Source organism: Gossypium raimondii, chromosome 3 (assembly GCF_025698545.1).
Source record: "Gossypium raimondii isolate GPD5lz chromosome 3, ASM2569854v1, whole genome shotgun sequence".
In the NCBI taxonomy this organism is placed as follows: Eukaryota; Viridiplantae; Streptophyta; class Magnoliopsida; order Malvales; family Malvaceae; genus Gossypium; species Gossypium raimondii.
This window is the reverse complement of record NC_068567.1, coordinates 13,385,012-13,398,669: the sequence shown is the minus strand read 5'-3', so window position 1 is coordinate 13,398,669 and position 13,658 is coordinate 13,385,012. Positions and strand designations below refer to the sequence as shown.

At 32.1% G+C, this 13,658-nt stretch overlaps 1 protein-coding gene across 5 annotated transcripts; it reads left to right on the top strand.

The window, feature by feature from the left end:
• The first annotated feature begins 9,258 nt into the window (after nucleotides 1–9,258).
• On the top strand, nucleotides 9,259–12,018 carry LOC105797246 (vacuolar protein sorting-associated protein 29-like). 5 transcript variants are annotated; one of them, XM_052628135.1, is made up of 6 exons: nucleotides 9,259–9,409; nucleotides 9,631–9,775; nucleotides 10,743–10,880; nucleotides 11,100–11,187; nucleotides 11,464–11,545; nucleotides 11,625–12,018. In XM_052628135.1, exons 2-6 carry the CDS (start codon nucleotides 9,644–9,646, stop codon nucleotides 11,695–11,697), a joined length of 513 nt encoding a protein of 170 aa, XP_052484095.1. In that variant the 5' UTR covers nucleotides 9,259–9,409; nucleotides 9,631–9,643; the 3' UTR covers nucleotides 11,698–12,018. The 5 variants fall into 5 exon arrangements, with proteins under 5 accessions (XP_052484095.1, XP_052484093.1, XP_052484094.1 ...); XM_052628133.1 differs by having other exon boundaries at nucleotides 9,320–9,409; nucleotides 9,621–9,775; XM_052628134.1 differs by lacking the exon at nucleotides 9,259–9,409 and adding an exon at nucleotides 9,466–9,489 and having other exon boundaries at nucleotides 9,621–9,775.
• The last annotated feature ends 1,640 nt before the right edge of the window (nucleotides 12,019–13,658 follow it).

The following is a 13,658-nucleotide window of genomic DNA, read 5'->3' as shown; positions in this document are numbered from 1 at the left end:
TAGTATAATTTTTTTTTTTGGTGAAAGAAATAAAGATACAAAGTGAATAAACTAGATCCTCAAAGGAGGATCCTCAAACAATCTTAAGCCTAACTTCCTAGTATGAATTGTCTTGGCTAGACTATAGGCAATTAAGTTCTCTTCTCTGGCAATATGCTGAATTTCCCACTACTTTACCCTTTTCAGAGTATGATGAATTCTTCTGACTATGGCCGAATTAGAGCTTCCCGAAGAGTCTTCCACGATGGCGTTAATAGCTTCAATACTATCTGTTTGGATTAGAATCCTCTCTAAGCGTCTATCCAAAATAAGGTTCAACCCATCCAAGATCCCCCAAATCTCTGCCTCCAACACTGTACAGTTACCCAAATATCTAGAGAACCAAATGATCCACTCACCATTATTGTAACAGCCCGTTTTCAATTATATCAGAATAGTGATTTCAGGACCACAATTTTGATGAGTAAATTATTATTTTAATGTCTATGGGATTATAGTAAGGTCGTATTAAAAATTTGTTAAGATTTTTTGAAGTTTACATACTTAATTAAGTAAAAAAAATTAAATTGTAAAATATGCAAAAGTTGAGTTCTATTAGTAAAAAGGGTTAAATGACTATGATATTTTAAACTAAAGGACTTGAATGGTAAATAGACCATTCATATGGGATAGTGGATGTGCATGGCAAGGTATTAATGTAATTATGATAGTTTTAAAGGTTAAAATGGTAAATTAGTAATTAAAAGAAAATTTAAGTTAAGAAAAGATGAAACAAAGTTATCATCTTTTTCTTTTCACTTTTTTTGTGCCGAAATCACCATTTGAAGAGGGAGAGAGCTTCGGTTTCTATTTCTTCTTTAACGGTATGCATTCAAGCTCTATTTTTAATGATTTTTATGTTTTTGTGTTCACTTTAGCTTAATCTAGCTAGCCCGAGAGTCAATTCGTAAAATTGTTAAAGGTTGAGGGTTATGCCATTAATGTTATTGAATGTTTTTTATGTTAAAAGACAGATTATGAAACCTTTTTGAAAAATAAACAAGTTTTGTTAAGTGATTTTTGATGAATTTTGGAATTAGGGACTAATTTGTTAAAGGTAAAAATTCTAGGGTATTATTGTGAAATGATGGTAAATATGAGTTTTTTCAAGGTCCCTTGCATGTTTGACTAACATGGATTTTGATTAAAATGTTTAGATCTTAAGTTATAAGCTTAAGGACTAAATTATGAAAAAGTTAAAATGTTAGGGGAAATTGGTAACTTTGTATAAATATGAAATGTGGACTGAATTGAATGTTTAAGGTTAATTGAAGTACTTAATTGAATATAATTATCTAGTTAGATCAAGATAAAATACGTACAAATCTAGATCAAAGAAAAGCAAAAGCTTCGGATTAACTCGATTTAACATTCACGCCCCTAGCCATCGAGGTAAGTTCGTATGAATGTTATCGTATTAATGTTATTTAAATTGAATATTGTTTTGTTATTTATAATGTGAATGGATTGGTGTATAAACATATCAATGCTATGACAGATATCGAGTCCCGGTTGAACCTTAGGAATTCTTAGGATACGAATGACATGTCATTAGGGATTTCATAGTTCGGGTGCTAGTCTTAAATTTCCTATCGATGGCTGAGGTCATGCATTTGTTGCGGACACTCCTCAGCTCATGTGAGCAACATCGTGTAGCTTACATTCCGACCCACGACTCGTGTGAGCAGGCCCATTTCACAACTCATGTGAGAAATGATGTAAAAGAAAGGTTACGGTTATATGTAAAGGCACACTTCGTGTGAGCTTTCCCGAGTATTTGATGAAATTCTAGATGGGTCAACGAGCAAGAAAAGGGATTGAAATGGTAAGTTTTCAAATGGAATTACACACAATCTTATGGAAAGAATGCTTGAACTAAATGATGTATGTCACATGGAAAATGACTTATCTTATGGTTGATTCATTTGAATTATGTACAAGTGTGCTACCTTGTGTATTGATAGTGATGTATAGGCTTACGTCAAGCTTATGGTTTGGATTATATTATACTTATGCTTTATATTATGCAAATGCATTGGTAAGCTGTGTTTAGTTTATACGAGCTTACTAACAATTAATTGCTTACGTAGTTTCTTTCCTATGTCTTATAGATTATCGGAAGCTCGATTGGTTTAGAAGTTCATTGGAGATGTATCATACTATCCAAGAGTCAATTCGGTAGTTTTTGTGCATTTTGACCAGGTTTTATAATGGCCTGTATAGGGTGGTTTATAATTGTGTTTTTTATGAATATGTAAAATGGTAACTTGGTATGTTTGTGCTTGGGTGTTTATGGATTGTTGATGGACTTGTAATGCTTGCTTAAGTAGGTCATTTTGGTCACTTATAAGTGCATGTATATAAGGTTCTTTTGGTAAGTTTGTAGTGGCTTGATAATGGTCTTTTATGGTATGTTTTAGAAATGGCTAAATGAGGTATGTTTAATACCTAAATTGTATAGAATTGTATGCATGTAATTAGGCATATGAACATGTCTAGGTAGGTGATGTTTGGTTATTGTTTGTGGTACCTTTAAATGACATATTGTTTAGTTGAATTAAGATTCTTGAAATGGAAAATATATGTATGTTTAGATAAGGTTTTGGTGCTTTGAAAGTGTGTTATATCCGTCTAAATGTTTATGCATGAAATGGTTTTGGAAATGGCTTGATATTAGGTAAATTTGGGTCCACATAGCCTGAGGCATGGGCGTGTGACTCAGCCGTGTGAGACACACGGCCTGGTAACACAGACGTGTGTCATATGGTGACTATTTTAGGTTACAAGTTAGTGAATTACACGACATAACAAACGGTCTAGCACACGGGCGTGTTGGGCAACTTAGGGAGTTACACGGCCTAACACACGAGCGTGTGACACAACTGTGTGACCCTACTCAGAGAGTTACATGGGTCAGGACACGGGCTGGGACATGGCTATGTGTCCCTAGTTTGAAGGTTACATGGCCTAAGACATGAGTCTGTTTCTCAGCCGTGTGAGACACACGGCTGTGTGACCCTTGTTTCCAAATTTTTGTGACTTTTTCTTAAACTTTCTAAATTGTTCCAAATTTGTCCCAATTTTCTTCTAAGTAATTTTTAGGGTCTCGAGAGCACGTTTTAAGGATGATATGTATGTATATGATTGGTTTATGATGTGAATATATTATTGAATGATATAAGTTTAAGTGTTTCTAATTGTACGATAATTTTGTACGATAATGCTCCGTAATCCTAATTCTGCGACGGATACGGGTTAAGAGTGTTACATTTAGTGGTATCAGAGATACAATTTAGTTAGTTCTCAAACTAATCGTAGCATGTATGGACCTAGAAATACATATCATTATATAACATGTGATAGTGTGATAACTCTTGACTATTGAACTATGTTTTTATATAGATAAAATGTCATCCAACCAAGCCAATTTCGATGAAGTTGAAAGTAACGCGCAAGCCTCCATTCACGGAGCAGCTTCTAGTGGTAGCAGTCCCGTGACTGAGGGCCGGGAAGGAGAGGCTAAAGAAGCCTTCTTCCAGATGATGTTTGAATAATTTACAGAGTTTATGAAAATAAACCCGTTGGCTCAACGACCTCTACCCCCACCCATACCCCAACCAGTCCCCGTAGTTCCTCAGGGTTTGGATCAAATACATACAAGCAAGCCTCTAGTTGATAAAATCTAAAAATATGAGGCTGAAAAGTTCCGTGGTACAACTGAAGACGATCTAGAGAAAGTTGAGTTTTGGTTAGAAAACACTGTTAGGGTTTTGGATGAAGTATCGAGGGATTGTGTAAACTGGAAATTCTTTCAGACAGAGTTTAGGAAGAAATATGTTAGCCAACAATTTCTCAACAAGAAACGCAAAGAGTATCTTTAATTGATATAGGGTCGAATGATAGTGGTTGAGTACGAACAAGAATTTATGCGACTTAGCAAATATACTCAGGAATGCATACCATCTGAGGCTGTCATGTGTACACGGTTTGAAAACGGTCTAAATGAAGATATTAAGTTGCTAGTCGGGACTCTCGAGTTGAAAGAATTTGTAGTTCTGGTTGATAGAGCACACAAGGTTGATGAACTTAGCAAAGTGAAAAGAAAAACAGATTCTGAGCCTCGTGATACGAGTAAATGACCTATGGGAAAATCATTCTCATCTCCATCGAAGAAAACAAAAGAATTTCACAATCGTTCATCAACTTTGATAGGTTACTCTAGGAGAGATAAAGGAAAGCAGCATTCGAGTTCGAAACCTTAGGCTACATCTGCAGCAAGTGTGGGTAGTGTCAAGAACAACAAACATGAATGTTAACAATGCAATAGACGACACTTTGAAGAATGCAGATTGAAAGATGGGTCGTGTTTTAAATGTGGTTCTTACGATCATTTCCTCACATATTGCCCAGAAAAGTCCACTACAGCAAAACAGGTTTTTAGCGGCGTTTGGATAAAACACACCGCTATAGATCGAGCATTAGCGGCGCTTTTTGAAAAACGCCACTATAGGTCGACCATTAGCGGCGCTATTTGAAAAACACCGCAAAAAATTAAGCACAACGTCGTCGTTTTTTGTTGAGCTTTAGTGGCATTAGAGGCGCTTTTTGAAAAACGCTGCTATAGATCGAGCATTAGCGGCAGTTTTTGAAAATCGCCTCTATAGATCGAGTATTAGCGGCGCTTTTTGAAAAACGTCGCTATATGTCGACCATTAGCGGCGCTTTTTGAAAAACGCCGCTATAGATGGAGCATTAGTGGCGCTTTTTGAAAATCGCTTTTATAGATCGAGCATTAGTGGTGCTTTTTGAAAAACGTCACTATATGTCGACCATTAGCGGCGCTTTTTGAAAAACGCCGCTATAGATGGAGCATTAGCGTCGCTTTTAGAAAAACGACGCTATAGATCGAGCATTAGCGGCGCTTTATCAAAAACGCCGCAAAAAACATTTTATCTGTCTATTTATTATTTAACTAGTTTATTTATATTAATTAAAATACAATTTATCTTTAATTGAATATTTAAATTCTTCAAAAAAATGACACGTAGAAAAAATTTGAAAGTAAAAACATAGAAAAATATTTGTTAAAAATGAAAAAAATTTAAAATACTATTATTTAAAATAATTTTAAAGTTTTTGGGTACATGACTAATTTTTTTAATTTATATATTAAATAATTTATATAATCGTAAAAGAGATAGTATTAATTTTAAAATATTGAATTAATTATCATTATAGTTTAGGTATATGATTTAGGAGTTACTATTTTAAGGTTTATGGATTTTTGGTTTAGGGATTATGATTTATGGTTTAATGGTTGGGGTTTAATGTTTAGGGGTTAGGGATTAAGGGGTTAGGGGTTATGGTTTATGTTTTATGATTTAGGGTTTAGGAGATAGGGGTTAGGGATTTAGGGTTTAGATTAATTAGTTTTTTTAATTTATATATTAAATAATTTCTTATATACTTGTAAAAAGATAATATTGATTTTAATATATTAAAATTATGATTATAGTTTAAATTATTTAAGAGATAATAGATAAACTTTATATATATTAAATGATTTAGGATTTAAAGGTTACTTAAGATTTGTTAAATGATGAAATTTTATACAGTTAATTAATGCTTTTATATTTAAAAATATTTAATCTAGACCATTTGATATATTTAAATATTAGATTTTAAAACAAAACATTGATAAATAAATAAAAAATTACTGATTGATATGGATAGGTAATTATCTATTTTGGATAGGATCAAATTATAACAAATAAAAATGAAATAAAAATAAAAATGAAATACAAAAACTATAAATTATAATTTTATCTAATTCTTTTAAATATTACTTAAAATTTTAAAATTTATTTATTTAAAATTTATCTGAAAGATACAATAATTCAATATAAAAATTGTAAAATAATCGATCGTTAGCGGTGTTTATGAAAAAACACCGCAAAAGGTAAGCAATAGCGGCGTTTTTATTAAAATCGAGGCAAAAAAGTTGAGCACTAGTGACGTTTTTGGTCCAAACACAGCTAAAAGTCTAGCAATAATGGCATTTTTTTTCCAAACATCACGACTATCTTTTTTGCAAAAGGTACTGCTTTGTTGTCGCTTTTGCTAAAAACGTGTTTGGATATAGAAACAAACAATATTTTGAAGAATTTACAAATCAAAGATTGAACTTTTTGGAAAGCGGAATGCTTGATTTTAGTTTACAATGGAAACATATGTGTGATTGGGATTTACAGATTGAGTCATTTGTTCACATTTAATCAATTAGGATATTACTTTTTTTTCTGCCCCTTGGGGAAGGGGAGGGGGGAGGTTGTTTACATTTTAGCTTCCATTGTGATGTTGTTTAAAATTCCCTTTGTTGACACCATTTTTTTGATAAAACCGGGTCGACTTGGGTTTTGAAAAATGAAAACGAAAATGAGAGTCGCCACTAATCTTTTTTTTATGAGGTGTGATCGGGTCACCTCGTAAAACAGTTGTTTTTAATAAACGGTTTAGATTGATTAAAACAATGCTTTTGGTCTGCGAAATTCAGAAAGATAAGTTCGGGAGTCAGTTATGCACGAGGAAGGATTAGCACCCTCGTAACGCCCAAAATTGGTACCTAGTTGATTAATTAACGTCTTAATGTCAGAGTTTGAAAGGTTTTAAGATATGACCCTTATATTAAAAAAACTTGCATAAATCAAATTCGCCGTTATGATCCTCTCATTTTGGAGAGGGAAAATGTCATACCCAATGAATTAGGGCATGATATTTCACCTCCTCAAAAATGAGCTTATTTGAAAACTCGTGCAATAAGGTTTAAAAGGATATTCAATTGTTTAAATTAAATAAAAAAATCGCAACCCAATACATTAGGGCACAATTTCTCAAAATTCTAAACGTTGAATATCGCCTTTATTATTTTTAAAAAGAAAATCATCGTCTCGAGAAAGCAACATGTCATATCCAATGCGTTAGGACACAACATATTAAATTCCCGATGCGAGAGTGAATGCCGAAAATTTACTTATTTAAAAGATATTTAGCTATCTCGGATTTTAAAAAGGGGATCATGACCAATAAGTTAGGACGCAATCTTTTTTTAATACCTGAAATCGTTTAAAACTTGAGTTCGAAAATATTCGTGTATTTAGATTTATCGTGAAAATCGAAACCCCATAAATTAAGGTACGACACTTCTCGAATCTAAACACGAGATTTTGCTTATTCAAAAATCATAATTCATGCATTGAATAAAATCAATCTAACACGAAATAGTAGAAATGAAATAAAGTGCCAACATGCACAATAAAACAATAATTAATACGATGATGTAAAAATAATAAGAGCAATCGTAACAAAACTAAAATAAATAAAAGAGACAAATTCATAACATACAAAATAACAGTATATAAGCAAATAAAATTAAAACATACTTTCGAATAATAATGAAAATGTAAATAAATAAATAAATAAAGGAAATGAACAAAATTATAAAAGTAAAGTATGGATATATATATATATATATATATGTATATTAAAAAATGTACAATAGGCATATATAAATTATAAAATATAAAAAATATGTATATAGACACACATATATATATGTATATAAAATTATAAAATATATAAGATCAAATATATATACGTATACATATATATAATTAAACCTAAAATTAAAAGGGTGTAAAAGAGTAAATAACAATAATAATAAGATTAAAAGATATTTAAACTTAGATAAACAAATAAAATAGAAATATGATAACAATAATAATGTAAAAATTATAGCATAATATAATAATATAATAGTGAGAAATAAATAAATAAATTAAAAAACTGAGTTAATTAATAAAATAACAAAATAACAGAAAAAAAGACTAATTTGAATTCTAAGACAAAAATTCAGGGCAAAATCGAAAGTAAAATAAAAGGGGAGGACCAAATGGGCAAAATGAACAAATTCGGACACGTGTCCGCCTTCCAGTACGTCAGCGAGTCAAAGACCCAACCGAAAACCAAACAAAATTATGGGGACCAAATTTATAAAATGAATAAATAAGCAACATGAACAAAGCAAAATAAATTGAAGATGCGGAAGGACCTGGGTCGCAAATAACCCATTCCGCGAAAACGCGCGGATCCTCCCTGGAGCGGGTCGGGTCACGCTCGGGTCTAAGGCAAATGGCGTCGTTTTGCACCTGGAGAAGTCACCCAAAACGCTGCTGTTTCATCTCTTCTATTTAAGCCCTATTTTTATTTTTTTTTTCATTTCTTTCTCCCTCAAAAAAAAAACTGCAAAAATCCTCTTAAGGCCTCTCATCTCTCAAACCCCCACCCCGATCGGCCTAGATTTTCGGCCGTTAGCCGCCGGTTGCCGCGCCGGCGGTCGAAAAATCATGAAAATTTCCACTTCTCTCCGGTGATTCAAAAAAAGTAAGCTCTCCCCTTCTCTTTTTATTCCTTATATTTTTCAAAAAGAAAAATCTAGATCTAGGATATATTTCAAAATAAAACAGAAAAACGAAAAAGAAAGAGTCAAATCGCAAGGGAAAGAACCTCCGTCTTCACCTCGCCCCAACCCTCATCGGAACCCGAATGGTTTTATGACATTTAGGTTACCAGAGGCTCTCGACTTGTGACGAAGGATCAATTGAAGGTGAGTTTTTTTATTTTTTATTTATGTTTTTATTTCGGATAAAATAAAAGAGTAAAAGAGACACCTTTGAACTGTTTGCTTTTGATTTTTTTTCTCTTCTTGTATTCGATTTTTTTAAAAGGAAGGCCCCTTACGATATGTTTTTCGTGGCCTTTATAGCCACTGATACATTATTTTATTACTATTTCTCTATTACACCATGTTTGGTTGGGTGTATTGGCATAGCCAATATACCTCTAATCGGTGGGCCCCACTTAAGCCCCCTTTATTCCGTTGTTTGGTTCATGGTAAAGCTATTACGAGTGTAATACATTACTGACCTAATTGGTGAAATCCACTGATTTCTAATCCGTTCCTTTTGCTCAGTTTAGGTGCTGCTTCACTTTACCCTCCCTGTTTTACCCTCCCGATCGGCTTCCCCTTTGCCTCTTCTGTTCCTTCCTTCTAGCTTCTGCCGATTTGCTCAGTTTTTATCGATTTGCTCCCTCTGTTTCTTTTCTTTTCTTTTCTACCGATTTGCTCCCTCTGTTTCTCAGAGTTTCTGCCGATTTGCTCAGTTTCTGCCGATTTGCGTCTTCTGTTTCTTTTCTTTTTCTTTACAACATTATGGTTGGCCTTCTCAACCAGTCAACCTTTTCTTTTCTTTTCTCTCTATCACTCTTTCGATTGCTCTCAGTTGGTGGGTTTCCAAGTTACTGCAACTGAAAGGTAAAGGTTTCTAACTCTCTTTTTCTCTCTGTAATGAGTTTCATTGGCTGCCTTGTTAGTGTCTTTTGTTTTTTCTGCATGTAAGCAGATTCGAATCACTGCCTTGTAATGTGCATTGACTTGTAATCAATCATTTTTATACAATTTCTTTTCATGCTCATGTTTTTCTTGTTTGGGTTTCTTTCAAAATTTCTGAATCAAATTGGTGTAGTTATTGGTAGATATTAGAAGAAGATGGTGCTGGTTTTGGCTTTGGGGGATTTGCATATACCCCATCGGGCGGCTGATCTCCCTCCCAAATTCAAGTCCATGCTGGTTCCTGAAAAGATCCAACACGTCATTTGCACTGGTAATCTTTGCATCAAGGTATCCCATCTTTCTTTTCCTTTCTGGATTTTTTTTTGTAGCTGAAATCATAGTTGAATTTGGTTCCACTTCTTTAGCACTTTGGGTTTTATGTTTCTCAGCAAGCAATTGACTATATTAATTTTCTCTTCCTTTTTTGGAACTATGGATTGTTCATTCCTTTGTAGTAGTTATGCTAAATTTATGCCTAATTTAATCTGGATTTCATGTTTTTGCCCAATTATTTTCTCTTTGAGCTGTAATATGCGAAGAGATATTATTTGCTAGTTTGAATTTGGGAAAAGCAGCAGAAGCTACCATACCTGAATTATTAGTATTTTAAATGATCGCCAGCAATTGTTTTATTTGATAATTGTAATTTTGATCCGAATAGCCATTGCTGCTACCTTGCATTTATACATGCAAAGAACGATTCCTGTCATGTTTGATATGAAATGCGTATAATCACGTGTCAGATACTAGTTTGTGCCCAACTCTGACATGAGTATGTTCAAAATTTCCGAAGCTTTTCCGTATATTTGAAGGATTTTATCTCAATCCTCTGAATATGTGTAGGGCATATGTGCCACTTTTGAGAAAACGAGAAGAGTCCGTGTAGCATAGCATTAAGTAGGATTGAAGTACATATTCGGTTGAACTTAGAAACATGTAGGAAGTTAGTCACTAAGGGCTAGTTTCTCATTGCTTTTGAAAAGTGCTGCAAAAAAATGCTTATGAAAAATGCTTTTGAAAAGCTTGGTCTAAAAGAGTTTACTATCTGTTTAATATTGCTTATGGCTCTAAAAGCACTTTTGAAAAGCTGTTTTTCTCTTATTTGCATAGCCAACAACAAATAAAATGAACCTGATTTGTTAGCTTTAGCTTTATGGAAATTATGCCATAGTATTTCTACCAATTGAACTTTTACGGTTTTTGTTTATCTTATTAAAATTACCACTGGCCTAGCTAATTCGGACTAAAATTTCAGGAAGTTCAAGATTACTTGAAGACACTTTGTCCTGACTTGCATATTACCAGAGGTGAATATGATAAAGATACAAGATATCCCGAGACCAAAACATTAACTATCGGACAATTCAAGTTGGGATTGTGCCATGGCCATCAGGTATTGTTTTCTTCTTTCTGCTGGTATATAGTATTGGACTCTGCATTTTAAATCAGTAAGTAGTTTGCCATTGATGCGGATTATAAATTTATATTGAAGCATGCATCTCCTGCTATGAAAAATATGTGATTTCATGCTAATGGTGTTAAATAAATATAAAAATAATCGTTCATGCCTTACATTTCAAGTTAAAATATGTTCTGTTTGGAAAACTTGTAGACAGAGATCTTGCTCTCTTTTTCTGAAGCTGCTAAAGGATGCACGAAGGATCTACAGTTTGATGCATTTGTAACTTGTGATTCTTGCGGTAAGTAGCGCCTAAAATTTGTTGGAATCGTGTTGTGTTCAAGAACCATACAAGCACAAATGTAATCCACTAAATGCATAATCCCTGTAGTACTCAATTTACATTTGTTTAATATGTATTCTCATAATCTCGTTACTGCTAGAAATCAATTTTTGCTTAATTTGTTGCAAATATTTTCCAGCATCTTTAAATAAATGTGTTTGTCTTCTCTTTCCATTTGGATTCGGTGTTGCCTTCAACTCCGAACATCCACGTCAAATAAAATGGGGTTTGTAGGTTGTTCACAGGCTAGTGCTGACTGCTATTTATGGCCCCATACTGTTTATGTACCATTCCAAGTGGAGAGAAAGGTAACCTGGTATGTTCATCTAAGTTACTTACATTTTTTGCAAGTTGATTAATCATAGACTTACTGTTGCTTCTTTGTCCTTCTGCAGCAAGACCTACATTCTACAAATATGTTTCCTTCATGTTCATCTTGAATGCACTAGAACTGTTTGCTTTACATAGAGCTTCTTCCTAAAGATCAATATACCGATATTGCTGTGGGAACATATCCAAAAATGTAGAATGTGCTTTACCTAGAGCTTCTTCCTAAAGATCAGTTAGTCCTTGATTTTTTTTTCAGTATGTACTATGTGTTATCAAGTAGATTTGGAGTTTGAATATCTACATCTAAATTATTTTCATTTCCAAGCAGAGATCTTTTCTGTTCAATTTTCTTGTAACAAAATAAATAGTATCATTGTGTTTCTCATTGTAGAATTACAAGAGTCTTGTACTGATAGAATTTGATGGAGTTTGAATGGCTCACAGGTTTGATGGAGTTTATTTTTAATTCTTTTTAATTTTTAATTATGTTCAATTATAATTAACACTACAAAATTATCTCAACAAATGAAACAAAAAAGAAGAAGAAGTAAAATGCTACAAACAAATCATGTTTTCTTTTTTTAAAAAGGATGATATTTAACACACTATATTATTCAAATGAGTTTTTTAATAATAATTATTAAGTCATCAATTAATCAAATCCACAAAATCAATTATTTTAGATTATATTTTATAGTATTATATATTATGATTTTAGTAAATTCATATAAGAATATTTAATATTAAGAATTTTATTAAATTATATATTTTATTAAATTATATTTAATAATAATTATTTTAGATTATATTTTATAGTATTATATATTATGATTTTAGTAAATTCATATAAGAATATTTTAATATTAAGAATTTTATTAAATTATAGTTTTTATTAAATTATATTTAATAATTATTATTTTAAATTATATTTTATACTATTATATATTATAATTTTAGTAAATTCATATAAGAATATTTAAGATTAAGAATTTTATTAAATCATATATTTTAATTAAAATATATTTAATAATAATTATTTCAAATTATATTTTATAGTATCATATATTATAATTTTAGTAAATTCATATAAGAATATTGATTATTAAGAATTTTATTAAATCATATATTTTAATTAAAATGTATTTAATAATAATTATGTTAAATTATATTTTATAGTATCATATATTATGATTTGAGTAAATTCATATAAGAATATTGATTATTAAGAATTTTATTAAATTATATATTTTAATTAAAATATATTTAATAATAATTATGTTAAAATATGATTAAATTATTTATTATTGATATTAATAATCTTATTAAAATTTAATAACAATAACAATAATCATTTACCTAAACAAATTTCTGCTAAGGATATTTTAGTCATTTTAGTTTTTTCCCTTATGCTATTACACCTCCATTCCATTCAACCAAACACAAGAATACTATTACGCCTCTATTCTATTACATTCAACCGAACAATTGATTTGCTATTACGCCTCTATTCCATTACGCCTATATTCCAATACAGCGAACCAAACGTGCTGTTACTGTTTGTCCATTGCTTTCTTTTCTTTTGCGCTGTTGTTGCGTGTTTGCTTCACTTTGCAAGGTGTCGAGCAGTGGAGGTGGTTGAGGCAGAGACGTGACGCGGTAGAAAAGGTGATGGGACTGTGGCAGAAGGGTCAGAAGGCCCTAGGTGCGGCGCACCTAGGGTTGGAGTTTTCTGTTTCTTCTTTGTGTTGGGCCATTTGAGCTGTTTAGGTTTTGTTCAGGATTGGGTTTGTAATGGGCTTGTTGGGCTGATCTGGTTTGTAATGGGCCTCTATTTTTTGTTTTGCTGGTATGGGCCCGGGCGAAATTGGGCTTGTACACCCTTGTTTTATCTTTTAGTTGAGATTTTGTTCTTCAAGGTGCCTTTTAGTCCCTATGAATAAATTTTGTATAATTAGTTTAGATAAGACAGATTGAATGTTGTTTAGGATTTTCTTGTTTTACCTTTTAGAATTTTTCCATTTGAGTTGCAATGGAAAATTGAATAGATAAATCCATAAAGATGTACATGCAAAGAAAATTTAGCACATATCTGTATACAA

Bases quoted from the DNA above. Each gene is read 5' to 3' on its own strand.
- LOC105797246 (XM_052628135.1), top strand. From the start codon at position 9,644: ATGGTGCTGGTTTTGGCTTTGGGGGATTTGCATATACCCCATCGGGCG. The intron at 9,776-10,742 runs GTATCCCATCTT...CTAAAATTTCAG, and splicing joins CTGGTAATCTTTGCATCAAG to GAAGTTCAAGATTACTTGAA. The intron at 11,188-11,463 runs GTAAGTAGCGCC...TGGGGTTTGTAG, and splicing joins TGTAACTTGTGATTCTTGCG to GTTGTTCACAGGCTAGTGCT.